The 24,438-nt window shown below is 46.3% G+C and overlaps 1 protein-coding gene and 1 long non-coding RNA gene across 8 annotated transcripts; one reads left to right on the top strand and one right to left on the bottom strand.

Annotated features, from left to right (window-relative positions):
- Window positions 1–79: 79 nt before the first annotated feature.
- Window positions 80–22,006, top strand: ccser2a (coiled-coil serine-rich protein 2a). 7 transcript variants are annotated; one of them, XM_061284408.1, is made up of 11 exons: window positions 80–558; window positions 1,321–1,444; window positions 4,053–5,452; window positions 5,544–5,758; window positions 7,346–7,439; window positions 9,600–9,693; window positions 9,761–9,941; window positions 10,668–10,739; window positions 10,818–10,937; window positions 12,504–12,635; window positions 17,612–22,006. In XM_061284408.1, exons 3-11 carry the CDS (start codon window positions 4,096–4,098, stop codon window positions 18,146–18,148), a joined length of 2,802 nt encoding a protein of 933 aa, XP_061140392.1. In that variant the 5' UTR covers window positions 80–558; window positions 1,321–1,444; window positions 4,053–4,095; the 3' UTR covers window positions 18,149–22,006. The 7 variants fall into 7 exon arrangements, with proteins under 7 accessions (XP_061140392.1, XP_061140395.1, XP_061140389.1 ...); XM_061284411.1 differs by lacking the exon at window positions 1,321–1,444 and adding an exon at window positions 14,318–14,402 and having other exon boundaries at window positions 17,612–17,835; XM_061284410.1 differs by lacking the exons at window positions 80–558; window positions 1,321–1,444 and adding exons at window positions 2,690–2,972; window positions 3,197–3,305.
- Window positions 21,737–23,519, bottom strand: LOC133157837 (uncharacterized). The gene is made up of 2 exons (XR_009715091.1): window positions 23,184–23,519; window positions 21,737–23,075 (listed from the first exon to the last, which is right to left on the bottom strand). It is a non-coding gene; the product is annotated as an uncharacterized LOC133157837 (long non-coding RNA).
- Window positions 23,520–24,438: the final 919 nt, after the last annotated feature.

Here is a 24,438-nt window from a genome sequence, read left to right as displayed (position 1 = left end):
ACATTTTATTAATGGACAAATCTTTTCTCGGTGTAAGGAGTTGGGTGTGTCCGATGACAGACTCGCTCCGCCCCGCCACAGCTGATGGAGGATATCGGGAGTGGATCCTCCGGAGGTCGCTAGTGCTGTTCGTGGTCGGGTGTTCGCACTGGAATTTCTTATCGAGCTTCTCGCTCCCCCTCGTTTAAATGTATTTATTCTACTCGGTTTGGGCTTCTCTCCAGTTCTACTGTAGGGGCACCTTGTTTGCTTTCGAAAGCCCAAAATCGTGCACTCTCCCCGGCTTTGGAGGAAGAAGTAACGGACGTGTGCGTTGATTGGAAGCATCCGTCTGGAACTCTGCTGCTACTTGCCAGTATTTCTATTTTTCACTTCCCGCAACGCCCGATTCCCCCTTTCCTCGACTATCGCCTCACTTCTACCAGATTTTTTGGGGGTGTACAATAATATCGATTTTGTTTTATTAAACTTGCTAACAAGTTGCTATGGGCTAACCAAGCTAGCGTCTTCAAGAAACAAGAGGACTGTTTACTGACATCCGGTGTGCTTTTAAATCTGGTAAGTACATTTGTGTTGCTTGTTTATTATTCACATTTATTTTATGCATTCGTTAATATGCTCGCTACACCGCAAACTCCGCTTTTTTAAATAGATATAAGTACGATGTGATTTGCTGACGTCACTCGATAGAAATCAGTGGAATTTGTCTCGGTACCGTGAGCAGCTTTTGACATGAGTTTGTAAGATTAACTGCACAGGAGAGTCAGCATAAGAATCGTAAACAAATATTGTTTGGAGAAGTACAAAATCTGACATAACTGCATAGCATCTCTTCGTGGCATGTTTCTAACATCTAATGTGGCTATATTAGGTTACCAAAATATTAGAAACAGCTCTCAGCAGATGGCCTTCCCTGCAAATATTTTTGCAGCTTTTCCATATGACTTTCAGGTGCTATATTTCATGTTTACGTTGTATAAATACACAGAGATCTGGGCCTTATAATGCTATAAAATCGCCAAGTATGTAGAACGTGTCGTGATTAAAGAGTAACCAAAGATGACTCACATTCCACCTTGTTGCCTTCATGTTGTAAATTTAGATATGGCTGCCTTGGGTTCATATATAACTCAAGGTCGTCATACGTCACCTTTTCATATTTTTATACCAGCTACTGTCAGTGAAAAGTGGATTTAATTATGATCCATTGCGGTGCAAAGCGACGTGACAACACGTCAGCAGAGACGCGTGCCGCATGGCTTTGGTAGAGTGAGAAAGTTTTTGTGAAATCCACATGTGTGTTGTGCACACACCTGTCAGCTCCGCTTGTGGAACGTCACCTTGGCTGGAATTGTTTTTACAATCGGATTCCCCCACGGAGCAGCAAACAGCTGAATATCTCCAGACTGCACAACAACTTGCATTCAAGATCTCCAATGTGAGGGTGAATATCACTTTTTTTTTTCTTTTTCCTGAACAGGGGATCTTTCTGTCGGCATGTTTTCATATTCCATCCCTCACTGTTCTCTCTGATACGAGACAAACAATTTGGTGCCTTGCCAACTTAAGTATTGTTTGTCATTGGTGTCGGTTGCAGTTCTGGTTTTGACTGAACCTTTGATGCGGTCTTTCTAGCCTAAGCTTTGTAATCTAAACCTGTCTGCTTAGTATTATGGAGACGCAACAGCATTGTGAGGAAAGTCTCATTTATTATATGAAACCCTCGGTGGGACCATCTTTCATTGGACCTCCATTCATTTCAATGAAAGGAAAGTGAAGACAACTGCAAGCAAATATGTCCCAGAGGAGTTGAACGCAAACGAGCATCTCTAAAAAAAAAACAAAAAAACTCCACGGGATGATTAGTTCATCTAAAACCAGGTTACCTTGATGTCTCCTACGCGTTGATGAAGAAATGTCATGTGAGATCACGAACTTCAATTATGTGCCTGCGTGTTGTGTAAGTACCCGAAGCTTCGTGTAGGTCGTTTTTACTTCTATCTTCACTCTCTCTCTCCATGCGGTCTCTCATCAGAGCTAAACTTAGCTTCGCTGATCCCTCGGTAAGTCCGCAGATGTTAAAAGACTGGAAAGTTACGCTTGTGAAAGATTCTCTAACGAGTTTGGAACTTCGCCAGCAGCTCCTCCAGCATCCTTCAACCCCCCCCCCCCTCTACTCAAAATGATGAGCGTAGAAGAAGCTGGCAGTGATGGCCCCTCGCTTTAGACGGCTTAACTTCTCCAATCCTTGTGCGGCCGACGGAATGTGACAATTAAACACGGCCCTTAAATGCACTCTAATCTCATCAGTGGAGCTCAAGTCAAGGTCAGGTAGCAGCAGACACTCGCTCGGGTGCTTCCGGACGACGACGTCGGGGACACCATGTATGATTTCTGCCTGACGCGTAACATGAGAACAGGAAGTGCTTGAAGCAAATGTAACTTCACCTCTACTTTGCTTCCCCTTGAAGCCAAATCTGGAAATTGAATGATTTATGTCGCGGCGACTTTGTTTTTGTCCCCAAGCAGAATGTGACTCCCAGCCGTGCTACAGTTAAACATTTATGTCCCCACCAGACATAGAATACCAGTTACCAGTCGGCGCGCGTGATGTTTTCTTTCACTTTTGATGCTGGCGGTAAGAGAATTGTTTGCTCTAAGAGGCCCGTGGCTCTTTTTATATTTAGCTTTTTAAGTTTTGTGCTCTCGGATGCCACGCCCTGCCCTCGTCTCTGCTTGGCGCCGTCCTTGGCGTTTCATTGGCTTAGCGTCGGTAAGCATCGGAAGCCCCGCTCAGCTCGGTGTTGTTTTCACTCGGTGCGCATTAGGCCGGCGTCAGTGCTGACTCATTCTATTAGCCGGCTCCACCGGCAAAACGTTAATCGCTTCACGGGGAGCACGGCGACCAGCCGGCCGGCCTGCCTTTCCGCATGACCAGATGCCGGCTGGAGGGCTCTCGCTCACTTTGAAAGGTGAGAGCCCGAGTTGACCCTTTAGCTTTTTATTCAGCCATTTTGTTTTATCTTACTGTGTCTATTTAGCTGTACTTGTTTGCTATTAATGCAGGTGTGAAAAGTAATCGAGCTATTTGAATAATTTAAGATACAATTAATAATATAAATAATTTAATAATGCTTTGAATCGTCCAACTCTTGGCTGTATTTCTTGTTGTCCGATTTCTGTTTCATCTGTGTAGTCCTAGAAGGTGGGAGTGGCCAGAAGTTTGACAGATGGCAGACACGTTTTAGTGCCCCACCTCGGAATGTGTGTCAACCCGTTCGAGAATCAACGCTCGGCGCTGATCAGTGAGGCGACCCACATAAACGCCCGTTCGGATGTGAACGGAACTTGTACGGTCAAACGGCAATTTGGACTCGTTGGGCGCTAAGACCTCAGGGGGGCAAGAGGCTTTGGAGGCGGTGCTGTCTTGGCATGTTGACCTGATTTTTTTTTTTTTTTTTTGGAGAGAGAGAGAGCATGTCTCGGCGTACTCTCGCTCGCCCATGTGTGTTTATTGATGCGGATTAGGACGGTCAGACGCTTCAATGCCAGCGGCGGAGTGCGACTGATTGTCGACACGTGTGTTTGTGCATGGGAATGTGGGGCAGCACAACATCCACGTTGACCTCCCCCACGCACACGCACACACTGATGCAAAGGATAAATTAAATATGGATTCGATTTCCTGAACTAAAAAAAACAATCATTGTTGACAGCAGTAGTAATCGACAATCTGTCAGTTTGGTAAAAAAATTTATAAGTGAAATAAATGTTTATCATCTACAAATCTTAAATGAGTCAGCCTGAAAGCAGGTGGGCTGGGTTTTGTTACCAAGTCTTAAGTCACCTTGGAAAGCAGCCCCATGAATACTAAATGCTCTCTCTTTGTGGCGAGCAGGCTTTCAGACGCAGACATGCATGCGCTCCATCCTTCCATCTATGTCTCTTATGTTATTGTTCCGAGAATTCTCTCCGAGGTGGGATCGGCAAATGAAGCATTTGAGTAATGCTTCCGAAACTAAATGTTTGCTATTTGTTTTCTCTCGTTCTAGCCGCGCGTGAGTCCAGACTCATCAATGTCTCCTACGGCATCTGATGGAAGATAAAGTGTCAAACGGCTCTGCCATGGTGTCAAGACTGCCCAAATTTGGCGGGCGCTCCACAAGTGCCGGCGCCGGACCCTTGACCAATGGTTCGTCCACCCAGGACGCCAAGACGCCTGCCGCTGGAGCACGCCCAAATGGTACAATCCGAACGTCTCCCTTTTCCCTGAAATGGAGGAGAGATGAAAGGGCAGCCCCCTCCAGCCTCACCAGCCCGCCGGATGGAGGCAAGGAGACGACGAGACAACTTCCCTCCATGCCGAAGGAGGCAAAGAGTAGCTCCCCGGGGACTCCCATCATGCGGAGGTCAGCGTTGTCGGTGGTGGCGGCATCGAGCCCCAAAGCCGCGCCCAAGCAGGCCTTAAAAGTCACCCCCAAAGACGGCATCAAAATGGGTCAAAGCTCTCTCAACGGCGTCCCCAAAGCAGACCGCAGCGATGCTGAGTCCCGCCTGGCACAGCCCAAGTTCTCCTCGGGCCCGCCAAGAAGCAGCTCCAAAGAGCGCCTTTCCCAGTCCAGCGAAAGCCTGAAGACTCTGGAGCTGGACAAGATGGTGCGCTCAAACAGCTTCACGCATTTCAAGCAGATTCCGTCTCCCAACAGCCAGCCCATGATACGTTCCTTCTCCTTCAACCGGGCCGTAGAACTGGCCAAACCTCTGGCCAACACTCAACTTCGACCACCGAGGAGCAGTTTGCTCAAAGCCCCGCAAGTCAGCAACGGACGCTTAAGTTTAGGACTCGGGGCTCTGCGCGTTGGCCACGGAGGGTCTGGATGTTCCGGTGGCGGGACTGGAGGTGTGCAGTACAGCCGAGCACCCGCGGCCGCCTCTTCGCTAGCGGCGCCGTCGCCGCCGCCGGCGCCATCCACTCCCAGAGCTCTGAAGAAGCCGCTGCTCTCCACTTGCGGTTTGAACAAGTTGTTGGGGACGAGTGGGGGGTCTTTGGGCTTCAGGCAGGCCAAACCTGCGCAGGCCAAGCAGCAGAAGACCATACTTCCAGGCTGGGTTAAAGGAGCCCTCAAATCTTCACCCACTCTTCCAGGTGGAGATGCTGAGCCCACAGGAAAGGATGAAGAAGCAAACTGTCACGATGACACGGATCAAAATCCCACTGATGGAGGAGCAAAAGAAGAAAGCAGTGTGCTGCGGCCAAACTCCGATCAGGTTCTTAGTGACGGTCCGGAAGACATGTCCTTGTCTTCTGCTTCGTCCTTCGACAGAGGAAACACCAGTGAAGACTTTTTAGATGACTTGGACAGCGTAGGGGATGTTCTCAGTGACGGCGACGCTCACGACAACAACAAGACCAATCGCTTTCTTGATGAAACCACCGACTGGGATCTGGCAGGTAAATCAGTCCAATCAATCAACCTCCAACATCCTCACGTTGAGCTTGGTTTTCTGATTTTTTTAAAAATCTTTTTTAACATTTCGTCCAGGTGACAATGACGAAAGCCCCATGCAGGACTCCCAAGGGGCACTTGTGAAGTCGGCCGTGGAAGGCAATGTCTGCCGAGCTTCATCCTCTGAGCTCTCGCCCTCCAACAGCTCCGGAGGAACCTACATGTGGGACGAAGAAGGTCTCGAACCTTTCGCAGGGCCCGGCGGGACGTTTCCGTCCGATCTGTATGACGACTCTGAGCTCAACAGCATGGTGAGTCCTACTCGGATGTAAAAGTGGTCGTCATCTGCATAATTTGGCTCAGTCAAATTGTAATTATAGAGATTAGAGGACGACCTTGTGAACCGCTTAGCAATTGAACTGAACTGAGCGGAGCGATTACAATTTATTTGGTGAAAAGTTGGCCCAAAAAGCATCCTAATGAGGTTGCTGCTTATTTCTAAACATTTGACCTGCAAAGAGATTTTGTAATTGACTCTTGTATTTATGATGTTATATATTTGAAACCAGATTAATGGTACAAACAAACTAAATCTTGATGGCTCACTTTAGAAACAAAGCCCAATCCATCCATAACGATTCTAAAAAGTGCCGTACATCGCTTTCCGGTCGGCACTCCTCGCTCAAGATTTGATTGCCTGCCTAGCAAGGCCGCCGCTTCCGCCGCCACGACGCATTCACCTCCTTCCTCATTAGGCAAAGAGGTTATCCCGGAGAGGAATGCTGCCCCAGCCGCAGCTCGTGCTTTAATAGCATTGCCAGCCGCTCACGTACCAAGGCGCCGGATCTCGGGAACATGTAAAGAGCTTTCCGGAAGCCAGATTATGAATTGTATAATAAGCCGCGTCTTTGTAGCACTTACAGCATGTGATGTGGACGTTCGACTCGATCAAAGAGAGGGACATAGCGTTTTTGTTTTTCCATAAATGTGGCTGATTGACAACACAAATTGCTCGTCAAGTCATCGTTTGAGTCATCATTTAATGCGGTTATGCTTCCAGCAACTTTTACACGCAATATATGGCACTATGTTGTTCATGGTCCTGTCAGAATGTAAAAAAACAAAAATGCAGGCGTGTGGAATTGCTAGTGTGTTCTTTACTGCTCTCAGCATAACCAGCATGCTTATCCGATTAACAGTCATTTACTTTGTGCACTGTCATGTGATTTAGTTTGTTTTTGACACACTTTAAAAAAAAAAAAGAAGAAAGACATTATAGCCTCTGCCTTCTACCTAGTAAACACTAAATATTAACGTCAGTGTAGTTAGAGATGCTGTAGTAATACAATCTGTCCACGGGGTGGCGATGTGCCTCCATAACGCTTCAACAAATCTCTGCCTGCATTTGAAATGGCTCCTTCTTTGTCTTTTGGGTATATTTGGCTCTGACTCCGTGCAAAATGACTGTGTGGGCAAGCGCGGCTTAATCACATTTCCATGACGCGCCATGCACTGAGAGGGGTGGTGGGCATTTTAGAATGCGCACATTATTGTTCGTGCATTTTCAAATTTCACGTCTTTCGGACTTTACTTGCCAAATGGAGTGTTTGTGTTGCTTTTGTCTCACTCTAAGTATGATTCTGTATAGAAAGACGTGAAATGTTTTTGTCTAAAAAAAAAAAAAAAAAGCAAAAGGCACGACTTGAGGTTCATCAACTCGCCACTAGATGGTGCCAAAGCAATACCTACAGATTTGTTTCTTATACTGTGTATATATAAGGGCAACAATGTAATTGAAAGAAATATAATTGTGTGGTTATGATGTGCCTGCAATGAGCTTCAAACGTTTTTCCTTCTTTTTTTGTTTGTTTGTTTGTTTGTTTGTTTGTGATCCTTAGGATATCCTGAACAATCTGCTCAGCCCAGGGGTTGAAGAGGTGGATGACGATGACCTCATGCTGGACGTGGACCTCCCAGAGGACGGTTTGCATGGTGAGCTCACGCTCTTTGTTGTCCTGCAATAGAACATGGGCATCCATGCAACATCTGTTTGAACGTCTTTTGTGAGGTGTACGTGCTCGCCGAAGAGCTATTTATAGACTATTTGTCGCGCTGCATATGACAGTTTGGCAACAAACCTGCATCGAAGAAGATGTTGCTAGCTGTCTGGAGCGTGTCGGCGCAAACAGATGAAAGCCGCACGCGCGATGAATATCGAGGCGCGGCGGCGGCAGACGTTTTCATTGCCTTGACGGGAGTAATAAGGTGATTAGTCGAGCGCCTCTTTGTGCTACTTCACATCCCTGTGACGTCAGCACAATTGCAGCCTTTTGTTGTCGCTCTGTGAATGCCATTATATTGCGGCCTCTTCATAAGTGGAGCAGAATGGCTTAATTGCAAGCGTCGAAGGTAATCGGGTCATGGTGATAGCGCCGGCAGCTCTATCACATGCGCGAGAGAATAAAGGCAGGAGGTTCAGAGACGTTGACCTCGCCCGTCGTCTATTAGGACGATAATTCGCTTCTGTCAGCCCCGACGCAAACTCGGGTCGGCCGCTCCTGCCCGGCTTGTTTATCGCGCTGACTGATTTGGAATGTCTCTGACACAGCGCAACCTGCTATGTATGACGAGGCCTCCTCCGGGAAGCACCAAATCTAATCACGGATATGCCTCAGACAATACGTGCGCTAGTAGCTAATGGTGATGGAATATGTGAGGGTGTCAGGCAAAAGATGGCCAGGGTGGGAATTGGGAGGGGCCGGAGGCTGTCTCGCAGTTTGACCGGCCATACTGGAAAACATTTTCCCGAATTTGCCCACACGACCTCTCCCTATCTAGCGCCACAAAGGTGAAAATGTTGCGCTTGAGTTCAAGCGGACGCGAAGGCGCCGTAATTCACTTGGGCGCTCGCTGCGGACGGCCGCGCTGTCGAATTGGATTCCATTAATGCCGAGAGGCTGCTTTTTTGTTTTGCCCTTACTCGTATCAGTTGTAACACCAAAATGACCTCAAAAGTGAATCGAATGAAGCTAACGGTGTCACATAGCGAGTGTGGGTTTTATTTTTTTTTTTTTGGTGTTGCTGTGGGTCGCAGGCAGCTTCACTCTGCCGCCCGGCGTTGAGTTTGTAAACAGTCCCAGACCAGCAAGGGAATATTCACTCGGGAGGAATGTGACTGGCATGCCGCTTTCCATTCCTGCTCCTTTTTTGGCAAGTGTCCGTATTTATAGCCCCACGTCTCGGGCCAAGTACCACAAGAGGCACAGTGAAAGTGAGACGGGGCTGAAGTAGTCTATCTTAGACCCGGCCCACAAGGCCGGGATGAAGAAGGCGGTATTGTTTTGCCGACGGAGTTTCCGCCGGCCCTCCCTTTGCTCCATTCTTGGTTTCCTCCCTGACTCTGCCACATAACAGGAAGAAGGCGAAAGGGAAGACTCGGGGAGTTAGATCAGAACCGGATGGGAAGCTCGCGTGTGGCATTTTCTTTTAAGCCAGCGGAGGCCGCAGAGTTTCCCCTTAAGTTGGACCAGCAGTCTCCTCCTTGGGAGTTCCCCCGAAGAAGAAGCCAGACTCTGGATTTTGCCCTCTGACTGACTGGGCCATCCTGAATCTCCTCGCCGGAATATTGTTTGGCTCTTTTAACTACCGGGATTCTGCAAGGTTGCCGGAATGTAACACTTGACAATGAAACGGGCTGTGTGGTGACACTTTGGGTAAAGTATTTTAAGCAGCAGCATTTCCATGATGATCTTTTCTCGCTGTCTCTCTTCTTTGCTGTAGGCCTGGCTTTTCTAAGGGGGGCGTCAGCTCTACCCTTCCAAAGACTTTTTTTTTTTTTTGCATTCTTGGAAATGAAACGGATATTCAGATTTTTTTTTGTGTGTGTGTGTTTGCATAGCGAGGAGAGAGATGGAAAGATCATGATGCGCATGCTTTTAGAGCATTTGGAATGCAGGCGTATTCACCGGCAGAAAATATGATAGTTTGTGTTATGTGTCGCGTCTGTTTGAAAGCTGCCTGAAAAACAAATTCCTACCCTGGCACGTCTTATCTTTCACAACAAACTCAAACCATTTGCTTTAAAGCCAGTCACGATATTCTTTTTCCCCACATCCTTGGCGCGCCTCACCGTGTTCTTAACTTTTGGGGTAGACTTTGACAGAATGTCCAACGGTGAGAGCACGCCTCAACGGCAGGGACAGCGGCGTCGGCATCAACGCTGGAATGGACCCGAGCGCGACGGCAGGTTAGTGAAAAACGCACATTTGCATGGATGGCGGTTTCACAAAAGTGACGACTTCTTTGTCTCTCAGGGCACCGTTCTTCCATCACTACGATGGCCTCAAGTCTTCAAGGATGTCCTATCAAGCCCCCCACTCCGAAGCGAGGCGACACAACCATGCGCCCGTGCCCGATGAGCTCTCGCTGGAGCTCATGAGCCAGGACTGCAGCCTGGTCAAGAACCAACTGCTCAGGCTGAAAAACCTACTGCAGGTCCGACCGTCATTCTTCCATTGGCTTTTTTCCCTTTGTGCTTGCATGCCTTTGACGTGCCAGTGTGAGGAAATCAATAACTGAGTTTCTGTTGGAGGAATGAGAGGATGGTGACTGAGAGCCAGATCAAAAGGTGCTTGGAATGAGTTCTGTTGTTGTTGAATGAATCCACTCGCTGGCCGCTTGATTGGCCAAACCTTGTTTGTTTACAAACAAAACGATAGCCTCGCTCAGATGTTCCAGATTTTTCTGCTGCACATGCATGAAAGCAAACTCGCGTTCTAAAAGCTTAACACACGCCACAGATTGCTGACTAATCCCAAGTGGAGAGAGAAGAAAAAAATATGCCCAATAATTGTTCTGCGTGCACCCTGAACGCTGATGAATGTGTGATCATTTGTCTAGCAAATACGTTGCCCTATCATCATGCTCAACCTCTGAACTACCTTTTGGCTAAAAGGAAAAAATAATCCAAGTCCATTAGCGCATTTACTCAAGCAGCAAGATGACATTTATGCTTCTTAGAGAAATAAATGCGATGAGTATACTCTGAGATTGCGCCACGGGTCTGTCACCGCTGCCTGGCAGTCCAAGGCCGGCGGGATGGGGGGGGGGGGCGTATGTGTGAAGGAATAAAATTATCCCACCTCTCGACATTGCTCTCGAGGCGTGCCCTACAGCAACTGTCATTGATCGCTTCTCACCGTGTACTTTCTGCGCTTCCAGCTGGAGGATAAGGCGGACTCGGCAGCAAATGTTGCGGGGGAGATTGAAGGCAATTCCAATGGTGTAGCCCAGGTAAGAAAAACACAATTTGATCCAATCTCCACTCCTGTAGAAGCTGTCCACACACTGAGCATTTGTGCACGTCTGCAGTTTGAGGAGCTGCTGAAGGAGGTGCACGCGCTCCGGGAAGAACTTAGGAGTCGAGACAAGACCATCGTTCAGCTCACGCTGCAGTGTCAGCAGCTGCAGCAGCATCAGCAGGAACAAGCGGTAAAACGGCCCCTTTATGGCTCCAACATTCTTTCCCCACATTCATTCCCTGGAAATGCTCTCTTAGATTTCTGGGTTCTTTTTTTTTTTTTTCCTTCTTCTTCAATTTTTGGTGGAAAATGCTCACAGAAACAAAAACAAAAAAAAACGATATTATTGAGCCTAGCTTCAGGATTCAAAGTACTTATTTGACATAAAAACATTTTCTTAGTTGTCAAATTGAAAATGTTAACTGGGAGCAGAGTTTCTATGCGTATATTTAAAACCATTTCAAACGGGAACATTTTTGCTGCAATTCCAAATCGTCCATTCTGATCCCCCCCATCTTGCGTTAAGTGGAGCACTACCAAGTCTGAATTGAGACTCCCCCTCTGTCTGAAATGTCATCAGTACTTGCCGCAAACAATGCTGAAGTCAGAGGCGGACGGTGCAACTCTCCACGGCACCGATAAAATCGAAGTGGCCACCGCAAGTTGCCTTGCGCCCACCGCCGGCGACCAATATCTCGCTCCTGTCTGCTTTTAGCTTGCTCCATCCTAACACTCATTAGTGGTTTGAAGAGATTCTCCCTTGTTAGCCAAACAACTGTACGGCCGTCTGACATATTCAAATCCGCGGCCGCAAATACCCAAATGTCAAATCCAGGCTTCGTGAGCCTTCCCAATTAGAGCTAGCACCTAAACAACTGGTTCTCCAGTCCCACGCAATATCGCAGCGCCCTCAACAGGCAGATAGGAAGGAAGGAGGAATGGCGGCATTGCATATGGCACCTGGCGGCGTGAATTCAAAGAAGAATTGGACTGAGCAGAATTCCAATGATATTGGCTTCTCCGTCAGGTGACCACTGCAGCTGGCGTACACAAATGGGGAGAAAATGCAACACATGCCAATAATGGCTCTTTTAGTGTTTCGGTGTCCTGGCCAATGGTCACCAATCTGACATTTGCTGACTTAAAAGATGCTCACCCACATAAGGTTGACAAGTTTTAGCGCAGAACTCTTGAGCCCTTGCTACAAAAGGTGATTTATCAGTTGGGAGTTGAATAAGGAGCTACAGTTGGGCTTTAACAAATAAAAACAAATCCTAAAAATGAATGGTGTGTTTTTATGACGCATGTGCAGAAACCACTGCCACTCCATTAAATTGACACTAATTATGATGCAGCTGTTTTCTTCCACGATTTTGCTTGTAAGTTTAACTCCAAACATTTAAAAAAAAAAGTAATAATAATTTTGCAATGTCCGCAATCGGCCTCATCTTGGCATGCAAGCACTTTGAGAAAGTAGCGCACAGCCAAAAAGGATTTCAGACAAAGACATTTCAGGCTGTACTTTATTTAATAGATGACTTTAGGTCAGCCTCATTGCTCACCGGACTCGTTAAAACACAAAACGACACGAGCCTGCTTTCACTAGATTTCCTTTGTTCTCTTAAAGATTTTGGTTTGCCTCCCGAGCAGCCCGGGCAATTATTGCTGAGCTAGTTATTCGATCCAGTAGTCCATGTTCACGTAATCCCCCAGTAAAATCAACTTCTCTCTTCTGACCCTTTTTTTTCCCCCCCAGCTCGCCCGAGAGCGTCAGGTGCGGTGCCAGTGTCAGAGGGCGCCGTCGCTTCTGCGACCGCCGGGAGACAAGCGACTGCAGCGCCCATGTGACAAGGCCACCCAGACCCATTGGAGAACCCCCGGTCACGCTGTGAGTCCACATATTATCCACACCCGCTCACTATTCCCTTTATTTTCTTCGCTTCAGTATTAAATGTGCACCACACACAGAGGCCGGTAGTCCTCTCCACCGCAAATTGCTGAGTCACTCATCAACTTTTGTGTTTGGCACGGGGGTGCCAAGCTTTGACCTCGCAGCCCAGGACGCTTTATGAGCTTGTCAGCCGGCTTGTCACACGTTTAATAACCGGGGCGGGCTGCGAGGCCGCTGTTTGTGTTGCGGAGGGGAGGAAAAAAATATGGAGGAGATGAATGAGTGAAAGAGGCAGACGGGAAGTGTCGTGATGAGGTAAAATTGCTAACGTGCTGACAGATTATATGTAGGCTAAAATATAGCCACTTTGTTTTTCCCCAGACCTCTAAAAATCCATGAAGGCCATTTATTCGTATTTCAAAAGTGTCTTTGCAGAGCCAGCTGCTCGGTCTCTGATAAACTGGAGTGGTTGAGCTTCCGAAGCACACACTGTGCCCCCCCCCGCCACGCACAGCATCGTGTGGTTTCACTGTTGCCTGGGCGACCGGCAAGTCGAGTCCACTTGCTCTCAGTGGGGATCTTGATAACATCTAACCGCGTTAACAAAGTTGTACGATAACATGAGAAAGTTTGGACTTGACTAATGTTGAGAATTCTGATTAGCTCAGGTAGGCCAACAAATCCCCAGTCAAGCCATTCCCATCTGCCCGCAGTATATTTCAGTCCAAATTTATGTCGGGTACAATTTTTGTGGGACAAACGGCGGGAACAGTTGTCGCAGCGGGACGAGTCGCTCTAACTGCCGCTTAACTGTCAATTGTAGCGGAGGGGAAAAAAAAAAAACAATATTCTTGAATGACTCCCAGAGGCAATCATGAGCGTGGGGGGAAATGTTTTTGCTGCTCACTCAGATGTTCAGCAAACAAAACGGGAGGCTGGTGCGATAGCTGTAATTTGGGATGTAGGGCATTACGCGTGCGTCTAAATATGGCACCAATGAGATACTCCTGCAAATTGGAATGGGAGCTACGTAGCAAGATTTAGCTTAGCGTCATCAACCATTTAGGGAAGTGCTAAAAGCGTTGCTGCTCTTCTCGAATCACACACATCTATTGCAAGAAAATATTGCTCGCCAAAGACACCTTCTTGTTAATGAAGGCTTTCTGTGTGTTCATTGACGAAAGTGAAGGTTCCATTCTTCCTCCAGCAGAACTCAGCAGGAGGACCCCCGCCTCTCCCGGGAAGTCAATTCATTTCCTCTCTCGATTTAAGAAGAGTTTGATTTGCCGTCCCGACGTGATGACCGTAGTGCTGTCTCACTTTTCATCTCTCCGGGGGGACTGTTTCTCTGTGTTCGTGTGTGTGTGTGTGTGTGTGTGTGTGTAAGCTCCTTGCAATCATTAACTGCGCACACACGCTCGCACACACACAAAAACTAGATGGACACAAATGTAGGTGAAAATGTGTCTCCACCTGCTGTCTGAGCTTGTGCAAGCTGTCATGTCAGCTGTCAAGTTGACAGCTGACATCTGTGGATGGAAATGTGATTTTTTTCCACTTGGTCAGAGGAAATGTGCGTGTCAGTTTGCCCGTATGTGCTTTTGTTCATCCTTCTGCGTGTGTGTGTGTGTCCCTCTTCGTCATGCCTTTTTTGTCCTGTGTATTTTCTCTCTGCGTAGGGTGTGCTGCCCACCCCCTCACCGCCCCCGTGGCAGGCACAGCACCAGGCCGTGACCTGTTCTGGCATGCCCCAGCGCAGACAGAGTGAGTCACTAACACGCTAAACTGCCGTTTTTGTTTTGTTTTGTTTTGGTTTTTACCCTCTGTCACCGGAACAGCCATTTAAAAGCCCAAAGTCATCTCATCCCGCAATTTCCTGGCTTTATATTGTTTGTGTGCAGATCATTTTTGTTTCCCTTAACTCACGCTGAAGTCTGTCGCCTATCAATTATTCTGCTATCGACCGTAACGCCCCTTTATAGCAAGACTTTTAATCCGTTATCAAAATAAAAAACGAAGCCATACTCCGGAAAGGACCAAGTGTTAGAATCAACAACAAAATGCCCCCCTCCCCCCCAAAACCTTTATCTACCTCATCTAAATCATCATTTCGAATTTTATCAATTGTTTATTTGGTACATTTGCCTCTTTGTGACATTCTTCTAAACCATGAAGTAATCCTGTTGTGGCATTTGTTCCGACCTCAGCAAAGTCTCTTTGCCTTCCTCTTCGCTCTTCTCTGTGACTCCTTCATCTTTTAACGCCTCCTCTCCTCATCTTCCCCTCTTAACTCTGCCTGCCCACACGTAATGAATGTGGCAAGGAGTGGAGCACCTAGTGCAGTACTTCACTGACCGGGCCTGGTACAGTAGAACTTCTCTCTAACGTCTTAACCGTCAAGCATGCCCTCCTCCATCTGCATGCATTCGGTGCGCTCACTTTCAATTCAGGATTGATTTATTTTTCCAAGTCTTCATTGTTTTGCATTCATTTTGTGCGTTGAGTTTGGATCAGGCAAAAGTATTGGGACACCATTGCACCTATAAGCAAGTGCAAATGAAAGTCGTAGTGTTCCAAGACTTTTGTCCATATAGGGGGTCTTCAGTTTATAACCTAAGCAGAATTTTCTACTAAAGTCGCCTATCACTAACCTTTGCGAACAGATGTAAATTAATAATTAGAGCAAATAATGAATTGTATTTAAAAAAAAAAACAACAACAACACTTAAAACAGAGACCCCCTGTTATGCTGCTTTTAGTTGATTTCTTCCATGTCATCAAATGAAGTCAAACACAGCATGCGTGGTTTTGCTTGTGCGTTTACGTCATATCCTCCTGTCGGAACACGTCAATTGTGTCGTCTTTCCAAGAACAAACGTGCCGTCGGACACGACTGACTCACGAAAGCAGGCAAGCGCTGTGCTCGGGCATCCATGTCGCCATTCTCACAGCCACATTTAAACGACACTCTGGCCTCCTCCAGCTCGGAAACGCCGTGCTGCCTTATTGATTAGTTGATGTGTCGCAATGACCCTCCTCCTCATCGTCCTTTGGGAGATTTTATTCATTTTTAGTTTTTAGTCATTTTAGTCTTAGTTTAAAAACAATAACAAACATTAAAAAAGTAGATTTGTCAGGCGCAAGTATAGTGTAGTCAGGTAAACTAAAGTACAATTCCCAAATGACCCAAGGTTCATGTAAAATAATGTGGCATGAAGCATACATCTTTCAACATGCTATGCGCCGGTGTACCAGCAGGTGGTGCTGTGGTCTCGGACATCCAATGACCAGCCTGTCATCTGTGGAGCATAGAAACAGCAGGCAGTGGCCTGAGTACCCAGCACACAATCTTCACACATCCTTAAGAAATGGCTGCGCTAAAACACCCTTCATGTTGTTAATAGCTTCAGATAGCTTCAGGCCGTTTCAGAGTCATAGCGAAAAATAAAGCGCCCGCCCGTGCCTTAAAGAATCCGGATCTCAAAGTAGGATCTCATCCCCGCGGTGGGGTCACGGGTCATCGGGAAGCTGTATTTATGCACTGCCAGATGAACGCTGATGGTGCAATGTTGGCTTTTATTGTGACCCGAGCAGCTGCGCCATCGCCTCTCGTTGACTGGATTTATCTAATAAGCCTCCTCGGCTTCCTCGCGGGGCCGCCTGAGCGCTTGCGAGGAGGTCAGAGATACCTCATAGCGCTGAGCGTCCGGTGGGAATGCGTCAGTGTCAACCGGGTCACAGGTGCGGCGTTGTGCTTTACCGGCTCATCATCGCAGAGCTGAATTGTGTTGGCGGCGGGTCATTACTGAGTTGAAGTGACAAGCAAACAAGATGAGAAATCATGAAACTATCAACCGCTATTTTATTTTATTCATCAAGTGGAACCTCATGATCCTATTCTCCGCGTTGCATTTAGAATTATATCCAGAAATATGGTTTGCGTATTAGCTATTGGTCTAACTGATCATTTTGCACATTTTTAAGGACAGGATGTGGACAAAAAAAAAAAAAAAGTTGACCTGATACTAATTTCAACAATTAGCACAACATTCGATAAGCACCTATCACAAAAAAAGATGCAACAGGAAGTCGGCCATTTTGCTTTGAAGCAGCCATTTTGGGCAAATTCCAGCGCTCGTTCTTGGCCAAACCCAAATGAGCGCCAATTAGCACCAGGTGTCGTCGACAGATGGATGACGCTAAATTGCCAAGCTGTTTTTGGTTGGGCTTTTTTTTTTTTTGCCTAAGCCAGAGTCAAAGATTTGCTGTGGAAAAAGCGCGTGTGACAGCTTCAGTTGGTCTTCCTCCCTGAAACCACAACTTGGGGGAAAAAAACAGATGGCCAAACATTCCCTTTCACATTGATTTTTTTTTTTCCCCAGCAACTATTCAGGTCTATGATCATCTAGTATTGATGATGTGAGCTGCGTACAGGCTACTTTGCAAAGTTGTCTTACTTTGGTTTCTTAGCAGCTAATGCTGGAGGGCAATCGTCGCCCATGCAAAATATCAACGATGCTTCCATGATGTGAGAATCCTAACACATTTTCCACTGAAAAAGTGTGCGAGCACTTTGTGAGTCAGGCGCCTTTGCGGTCCTCTGACTCGGTCTGCGGTGGCCCGTCACAAAGCGCCTCGAAAGACGTGAATCGCATGCCAAGGTTACTCCTCCAAGTGCTGAGTCAAGGCTTCCTCTGTAACTTTGTCTCTCCTGTTCCAGGAATAGTTTGGTGACTGGCAGCTGTGATGCAAATAAACAAGTGCAAGAAACGGAGACTTTTTAATTTTCTTTTTGAGTTTTCTTTTGGAGCTGTAAAAATATTCAAATGTCTGCGCGACATCCAAAAAAAAATAATGTGTCATTTCTGGAGCAGCATCCTACAACATCTCCAAGTCTGCCTCGTTATGCTCTTTCATGACTATTTCATCCTCATTTTTTAATCCTTTGGATTTTTCTTTGCTCTTTCCTGCAGCTTCAAATACCTTTCAACTTCAGCGAGCGTTTCCGCCCGGGAAGACCAGTAAAAATTCTCCCCACCGAGGCCCGCAGTGACCAGACGAAGGACAAGGACACGAGGGCCCGTTTTGACGCCGACGCTCCTCTCGATGACCTCACGTCATATGTGGCGGACCTTCGACGGCCAAGTCAGTGTCCAAGCTCGCCTGCGGCCACGTGGCATGACCCGGTCGCCGCCGCTGCCCCGTCCCTCCGTGGCGAGGGCGCGTCACTTCCCGCTGTCAAGCCGCTCAGACACTCGTCATCCTCAAAGACTTTTGCTGGCAAGACGAGGCAGCTGCCCCCGCCGACCAGAGGCCTTCCTTGCTTTAACAGCGCCCCCCGGCAGCAAGTCTTCAGTCCGTGCGGCACCTCGTCGCTTCTGCTCCGCCGCATCTCGGAGCCCCGTGGTGGCGCAAACCCAGAGAACGCCGACCGGGAGCCGCTCAAGGAGACGGCCAAGATGATTGCCCCTTTGGGTCGCTCGTGTCTCCCCAAGCCAAAGATTCCCTGAGAAGCCTCATGCAGCACAAGAAAGAGAGGAAGATGGCCGCTGCAGCGCCCCTGAATATGTAGAATATGTAGCAAGATGAGCAACGCAAGTCCACAACCTGTAAGTCCGCATTCATGTCACTTTTACAAACGTTTAGTGCAGGGCTGGCCAAAGTGTCACTCCATTTTTTTAATGTATTGCAAATGTATTTATTTATTTTTCCTAATGAGTTTCAATAATTAGTTCGTTCATAGGCTGTAAATATTACAATGCAACATAAAAAAAAAAATCTGACACAAATCCCAATTACAGATTATGAGAATATTTTTATTTCAGGGGTACAACTGAACTGCAGCTGAGTTTAGCAGCGCTAGCGTCATGAGATGTTTAAGGCAATTTATTTTTTTTCACACAATATAACTTTGTGTCCATTATTTTAAAATTGTCTTGATAATATTTCAGTTTGGAAAAAAAATGCTCTGCACGTTAAGCAATAACTGACTGCAACTTCCACTAACAACCCGGACTAAATTGACCTCCTCCCTGACTCCTTGAATTCTAAAAAAAAATCTATTTAATTAAGAGTTTAGTGTTAGAAGAAACGATTTTAAATGTTTTAGCAAATTTTTATTTCACCTCTCACAGCCCATCTGTTGTGTTTAAAAATTAAATAGTGGCCATGAGCACCAAAACCAGCCCGTTTCCAGTTTAGTAGGTGCCACTCACAAAAGCCCCCTTCTGCTCTTTAATTTAGTTGCTCCATTCACGACGACACAATATTGCTTGCCCTCGCTCGACCGCGCCCTCCGTCCCGCGGCGGCTGGCCGTTTTCAAGGTGGCACAGACGCGACCTTTACAGTGTAGCTGAAGGGCCGCGGGAGGTGGAGCGTGGAGGCTAAAAACAAGTTGTGCTGGACAAAGTGAGTCATGGCACAAAAGGTGGATTAGGTGTGGGAGACAAAGCTGTCTTGCAAAAAGAATTTGTGTGTGGCTACTTTGCACCGCCGTGTGTGCGTGCGTGCGTGCATGCGTGCCCAGTGGAAGAAAGCAGCACTATAAAGTCGCTAATGAAATCCAATACGAGACTCTCTCTGCTTTACAAAGACATCCATCCGTCCATCCATCCGTATTGTATAGCCCTTGTCCTCATTAGGGAAGCGGGTGCGTTGCAGTCAATCCCAGCTGACTGGCTGCCAGCTCAAAATAAATAAATAAGTTAATAATAACGATTAACATATGCATTTTAATTTAATTTTAATGTAGTCATACTGTACAGTAGTGAAAAGCAAGAAAAAGTGTCAAGACTACTGTCCTATAGTGTCTTACCGGTGAAGACAGTGTTTCCGTCACTGTGTGCCTAATATTATGGTTTGTTACTCGGGATTATCCATGCCACTTTGTTTTGAGTCCGAGTACCGCTCACCAATCCGACACCTGTTGTAGTTTTGATATAATTTTATATGAAAGAATGAATTTCTGAGGCAGAAGTGTCAAACTGCCACAGTGTAGCGCCACCCACTGGTGAGGAGGACTTGTGTCAGATTTATTTTTTGCCTTTTAGTATACTTGGTTGGTACCAGCGTCCACCACGAGTACCCGATACCTTTAAATAAGGTCGGTACCGACACCTGGTGTCATCATTCGCCCATCCCGAGTTGTTACGCCAGACGACAAATGACTAATTTGCAATCATGTGAATATCAGCTAACAGGACTTCATTAAGGTGCTTGGCTCTCGGCTCCATCTGTCGACTAGAATCTGGCTCTTTTTTTTTTCTTTTAAATTGAATTCTGTTTATCTCCTCCCCACACTTTTTTTTTGTACTGTCAAACGCTCCCTCGCACGTTCCCGCATGGCGAGCAGTGGTGTGTTAAGAAGAGCCACTGACAGGGACTCTGCTCTCTTCACTGTCGGGGCCCCGTGACCGCTCGCCTCTGTACGCCTCCGGCAGGGACCACTCGGCTGCATCCCCTCCACATAGACACACACACATAGACACATACACACATGCACAGGCCCTGTGACACAACTAGAATGGACGTGAAAGGGAACACACAAGCACACGCACACAAGACCCCAACAGACACATAAGAGCGGAACCTCTGAAATCGAACTCAATCAAGGCAGCTTTATTCAATATAATGAATAGTCTAACACGTAGCAGCAAAGCAGTGAAATAAAATAAGTTTACTGAAATTACTAAAAGAACCTACAGCACAAGAACATTATTACACAAATGCTCTAAAAGGCCATAATAGGATCATGTATCATTTAAAAACATTTTTAATTTGGGCTAGTTTTAGTTGTGTTGGCAGCTCATTTCATTTGCGTAATTCTCATTCTGGTGCTAAGCCATTCAATCATTTATTGACTTGGAACATAATTTACTTTTAATTTTGGTTTTAATTCACTTTTAAAGGCACAGAGACCTTGAACTGCTCTACACCGTCAGTGACTTTTCCTCCAATATTCAGGTGAAATTTGGTTCCATTGAAAGTAGAATGGGAGGATTTCTGTTCAAATAGCCGCTGGATGTTTCAACTGTATTCCGAACCGAACAAGCACAAAAAGCCAAAAATAAATAAAATGGAGGGTGACGCAATGGGAGAGCCAGAGAGCAAACTTCAAACGCAGCCCGTGAAGGTGTTTGGATTACGGAGGGGGTGAGCCAGGGTAATATGTTTGCACATGAGGTGGAATATGTTTGTTTGGATGCGACGTGCTCCAGGAGGGGGTATCGACCCCCCGCGCACCCCACTTCACCCCACTCGGCCTTGTCACTCATCGCTCGCTAATGCCAACCCAGAAATCAATGCGGCGTGTTTGTGTGTGTCAAAGCTGCGAGTGCCCACAGGGCGGGAAGGCAAACACGGCGCACGGCAACAAGCAAGGCCAACGGCGTCCTTCTCCCCACCGCGTGCCGCTCTAAAGCCCTAATCTCCAAATCAATCCCCTCGCTAAGTTTAAAAGTGCGGCCAATCAGTCTGGCTCCCGCCGAAAGCACAAAGCCTGAAAACACTGCCGATCAATTCTCACGCTGGCGCGAGGGCCGGAATTAGCTAACTTGTTTTTTGTTAGTTGTGTTAGCGCAGTTTTGCACAACGAGGAAAAGCATCAGAGGAAAGCGGGTTGTCGTGTGATGGATTGCGACGGCGTCAGTGTAGTTAACGCCGAGTTATGTCGTCTTACCTAACCCGCAATTGGTAGGCATTGAAGCATACTTGCACTTTCTGAGCTCTGCTTTGACCTCAAATTGGCTGCAGAAGTCACTGCTATTTAATTAATATTTATTTAATTTATTTAAGAGCCACAAATTTTGTAAAAATCTTGTGAAATTGCATCTCAGTTCTGACAGGTATGACTTAGACCAGTTTTACACTAAAGGCCACCTTTAATTATTTTCTCTCCAAGTAATGTTACAACAGTAATAGTATTAAAAAAAAAAAAAAGTTAACTTTTTTTTTTTTCTTCATTAACAAATAACTGACAAGGTTTAATACTGACAGCTTGGCGATTAAGTGTTGTCTCTGAGTAAAAATACAAATAATACTTATAATTTTGTCCATATGGGGTCTCGCTTGGTAGATAGGCTCATTTTTCAAGTCACGATAATTAACCAATAAACAAAACCACAGGCCATAATTTAGCATTATATACTGACATGCATGTGGACGCTGGCCGTGCAATATTGTGAAAAATGACTAACCCAATGCACTTTAACAATATTTCAAATGTTAGTTAGAAGGTTTGGCATCCTGTGAGAGGTCATACGTATGCGTGTCTGCCTTTTCAGTGCTTTCACACGGACTTACTGTAAACGGGTAATACGAACTCTATTGGTTCTATCACTGTGGAAATAAACTATAATTTTGAAACACATGTTCTCTTAGTTGTGTTTGGAGTGCCTGCCCACCCGTCCGTCAAGCTTGTGTGTGTATAAAAGCATATACATCAGCATTGTGTGAGTGTTTGTGTATTTTAATTGTGTGTATTTTAAATATGTTTCAATCTATATAATATTGCGCACACATTTTGAACATAACCATGTAAGCCACTGACATCAGCAAATCCATGCAGCAGCAGAAGTTGCATTAATGGGGAGTATTATAACATTATTTAAAAAAATAAATGCAGAGGCTTATTATTCTGACATTTAGTTGAATTTATTTTTACAATCTATGGTTCTCGCTGAAACAAATCTCCAAATATTTTGCTTTTATGGCTGTCTTAGTCAAAAAGGTTCCCGCCCACTGTTCTAAATGATCAAATCTAGTGATGAATGAGGCTTGTGTGAATGCCTATTGAGAGATTATCATCAGATGTGCCACGGGAAATTATCCAGTTTCATTTAATTGCTCTGAGAATGATTTATTCACCAAAAATAATGTGTCTTTGTTCATCTATCGATGCTGGCGACATATAATGACCAGCAGAATATCATGATTAAAAACGTCCATCATTTTTAGCCTCTCAACCCCAAAATAATGGTGTTTTTTTTCCAGGTGCTAAACATAGCCTCTACAGTATGAAGTTGCACTTCTATATCCACTCTGGATTCTGTTTTTGTGCGGGCTCCAGCCGCGACTGAGATTCATGTCCTCAGGAGAGGGAGTGTATTAGTAAGAGAGCTGCCGCTGGTGAGGCCCTGGCAGGTACCTCCATCACCTCGGACTTGCCTCGCCTCCCACGCATTGATCAAATCCCCGCGTGTGGTTAAGTGCACTGCAGAAACCGATCTGCTGCCAGACAAAGAGGCTCTCCAACAACTGGACCTGTCGTGCCCCTCCTGCTTTTTCTCCATTTGGAAGACAACCAGCACTTCACAATCTGGAGACCTTCCCGTTTAGTGTGCCGTTCACGGAATTTACGCTTGCCGGATGAGAACGTGGAATCTCGAGCACTCTGGCATCCAGGAGTAGCAGATGGGGGGCCTATGCAATGACGTTACCTAAAAAAAGAAAATAAAAGCCCCCTTATTGTGGCTCCACATATATTTTGTTTCACGTCTTTTTCCGTCAGTCTTGTTAGGTTTTGTTAGTGAGTTACGTCAGTTTACCGAGTCTGTATTTTGAGTTCCGCCAATAAACCCTGGTCCAAGCTGCACTTGGTTGCCCTGCTCCATTTCCACTCCCATTCGTGATACTAGCATAGTAGGGATAAATGTGTTGACAAAAATATTGCTGCTAATAAGCTTGCTTTGTGTGCGTGTCGACGCACTTGATCACGCCACGGCGACTGTCAAACATTGTCAAGAGGTCTCAGGAAGTGGGCGGGGCAATGAGAATGAAATCCGATTGGTTGGAAAGGGGGGCGCGGTGATGCAGACGAAGGGTCCTTGTGATTGGTGAGATGTGAAGTAGGCGTGGCGTCGTCAATTTAAAATTGCCTTCCGATTGGCTGTTGGAAAAGTGGACGTGGTCACTTCCTAAAGTGATTCGTTCACTCTTGTTCACTGAAAAAAAAACGTTCATTTGAACGAATCGTTCACTCACGAGCCAACACTAAAGCTGAGTTAGGACAGTGCTTCTCAATTATTTTCTGTTACGCCCCCCCCTAGCAAGAAGAAAACTATTCGCGCCCCCCTCCCCACCGTGACTATCCTAACTTGTCTTGTAAGCCGTAAAATGTTGCACTGTCGCAAACGTGACAGAAGTAACAATGAGAGCGCCACTGCCCCCTGCTGTAGTAAACGCGCAATTACACTTTATTCTAGTACTGCCAAAAAAAAGCCTGTTCCCCAGGGTCACACGCGCCCCCCCAGGAATAGCACCGCGCCCCCCAAGGGGGGCGCGCCCCACTATTTGAGAAGCACTGGCCTAGGTGACTGATTCACAATTTCGTTTTGTCTGATATCAGAGATTAAATAAAGAAAACCAACTGGCTGATTGATTTGTTTTAATTGAGAGGAAAAAAAAACAGCAAAAGCATTTCACTAGCTGACCAGGAGATGGCGACAGCGTGGCATCTGAAGACCATGGATTGTTTGTTCTGCTATAGCCTAGGTGACTGATTCACAATTTGGTTTTGTCTGATAATAGATATTAAATAAAGAAAACCAACTGGCTAATTGATTTGTTTTAATTGAGAGAAAAAAAAACATCAGCAAAAGCATTTCACTAACTGACCAGGAGATGGCGACAGCGCGGCATCTGAAGACCATGGATCGTTCTGCTATGCCGGTTTAAAAAAAAAAAAAAAATGTAATTAGCTAGGGGTCAAAGGTCAAAGTTTACGGTTCAAAGTTCACCCAGGGGTCAAAGGTCGGTTCAAAGTTCACGGGGTCATGTGCACATTTTCGATTTTTAACTAGA

The sequence above is a fragment of the Syngnathus typhle genome, linkage group LG8, assembly GCF_033458585.1.
Source record: "Syngnathus typhle isolate RoL2023-S1 ecotype Sweden linkage group LG8, RoL_Styp_1.0, whole genome shotgun sequence".
Taxonomy (NCBI): domain Eukaryota; kingdom Metazoa; phylum Chordata; class Actinopteri; order Syngnathiformes; family Syngnathidae; genus Syngnathus; species Syngnathus typhle.
This window is presented reverse-complemented; position numbering and strand designations above follow the sequence as displayed.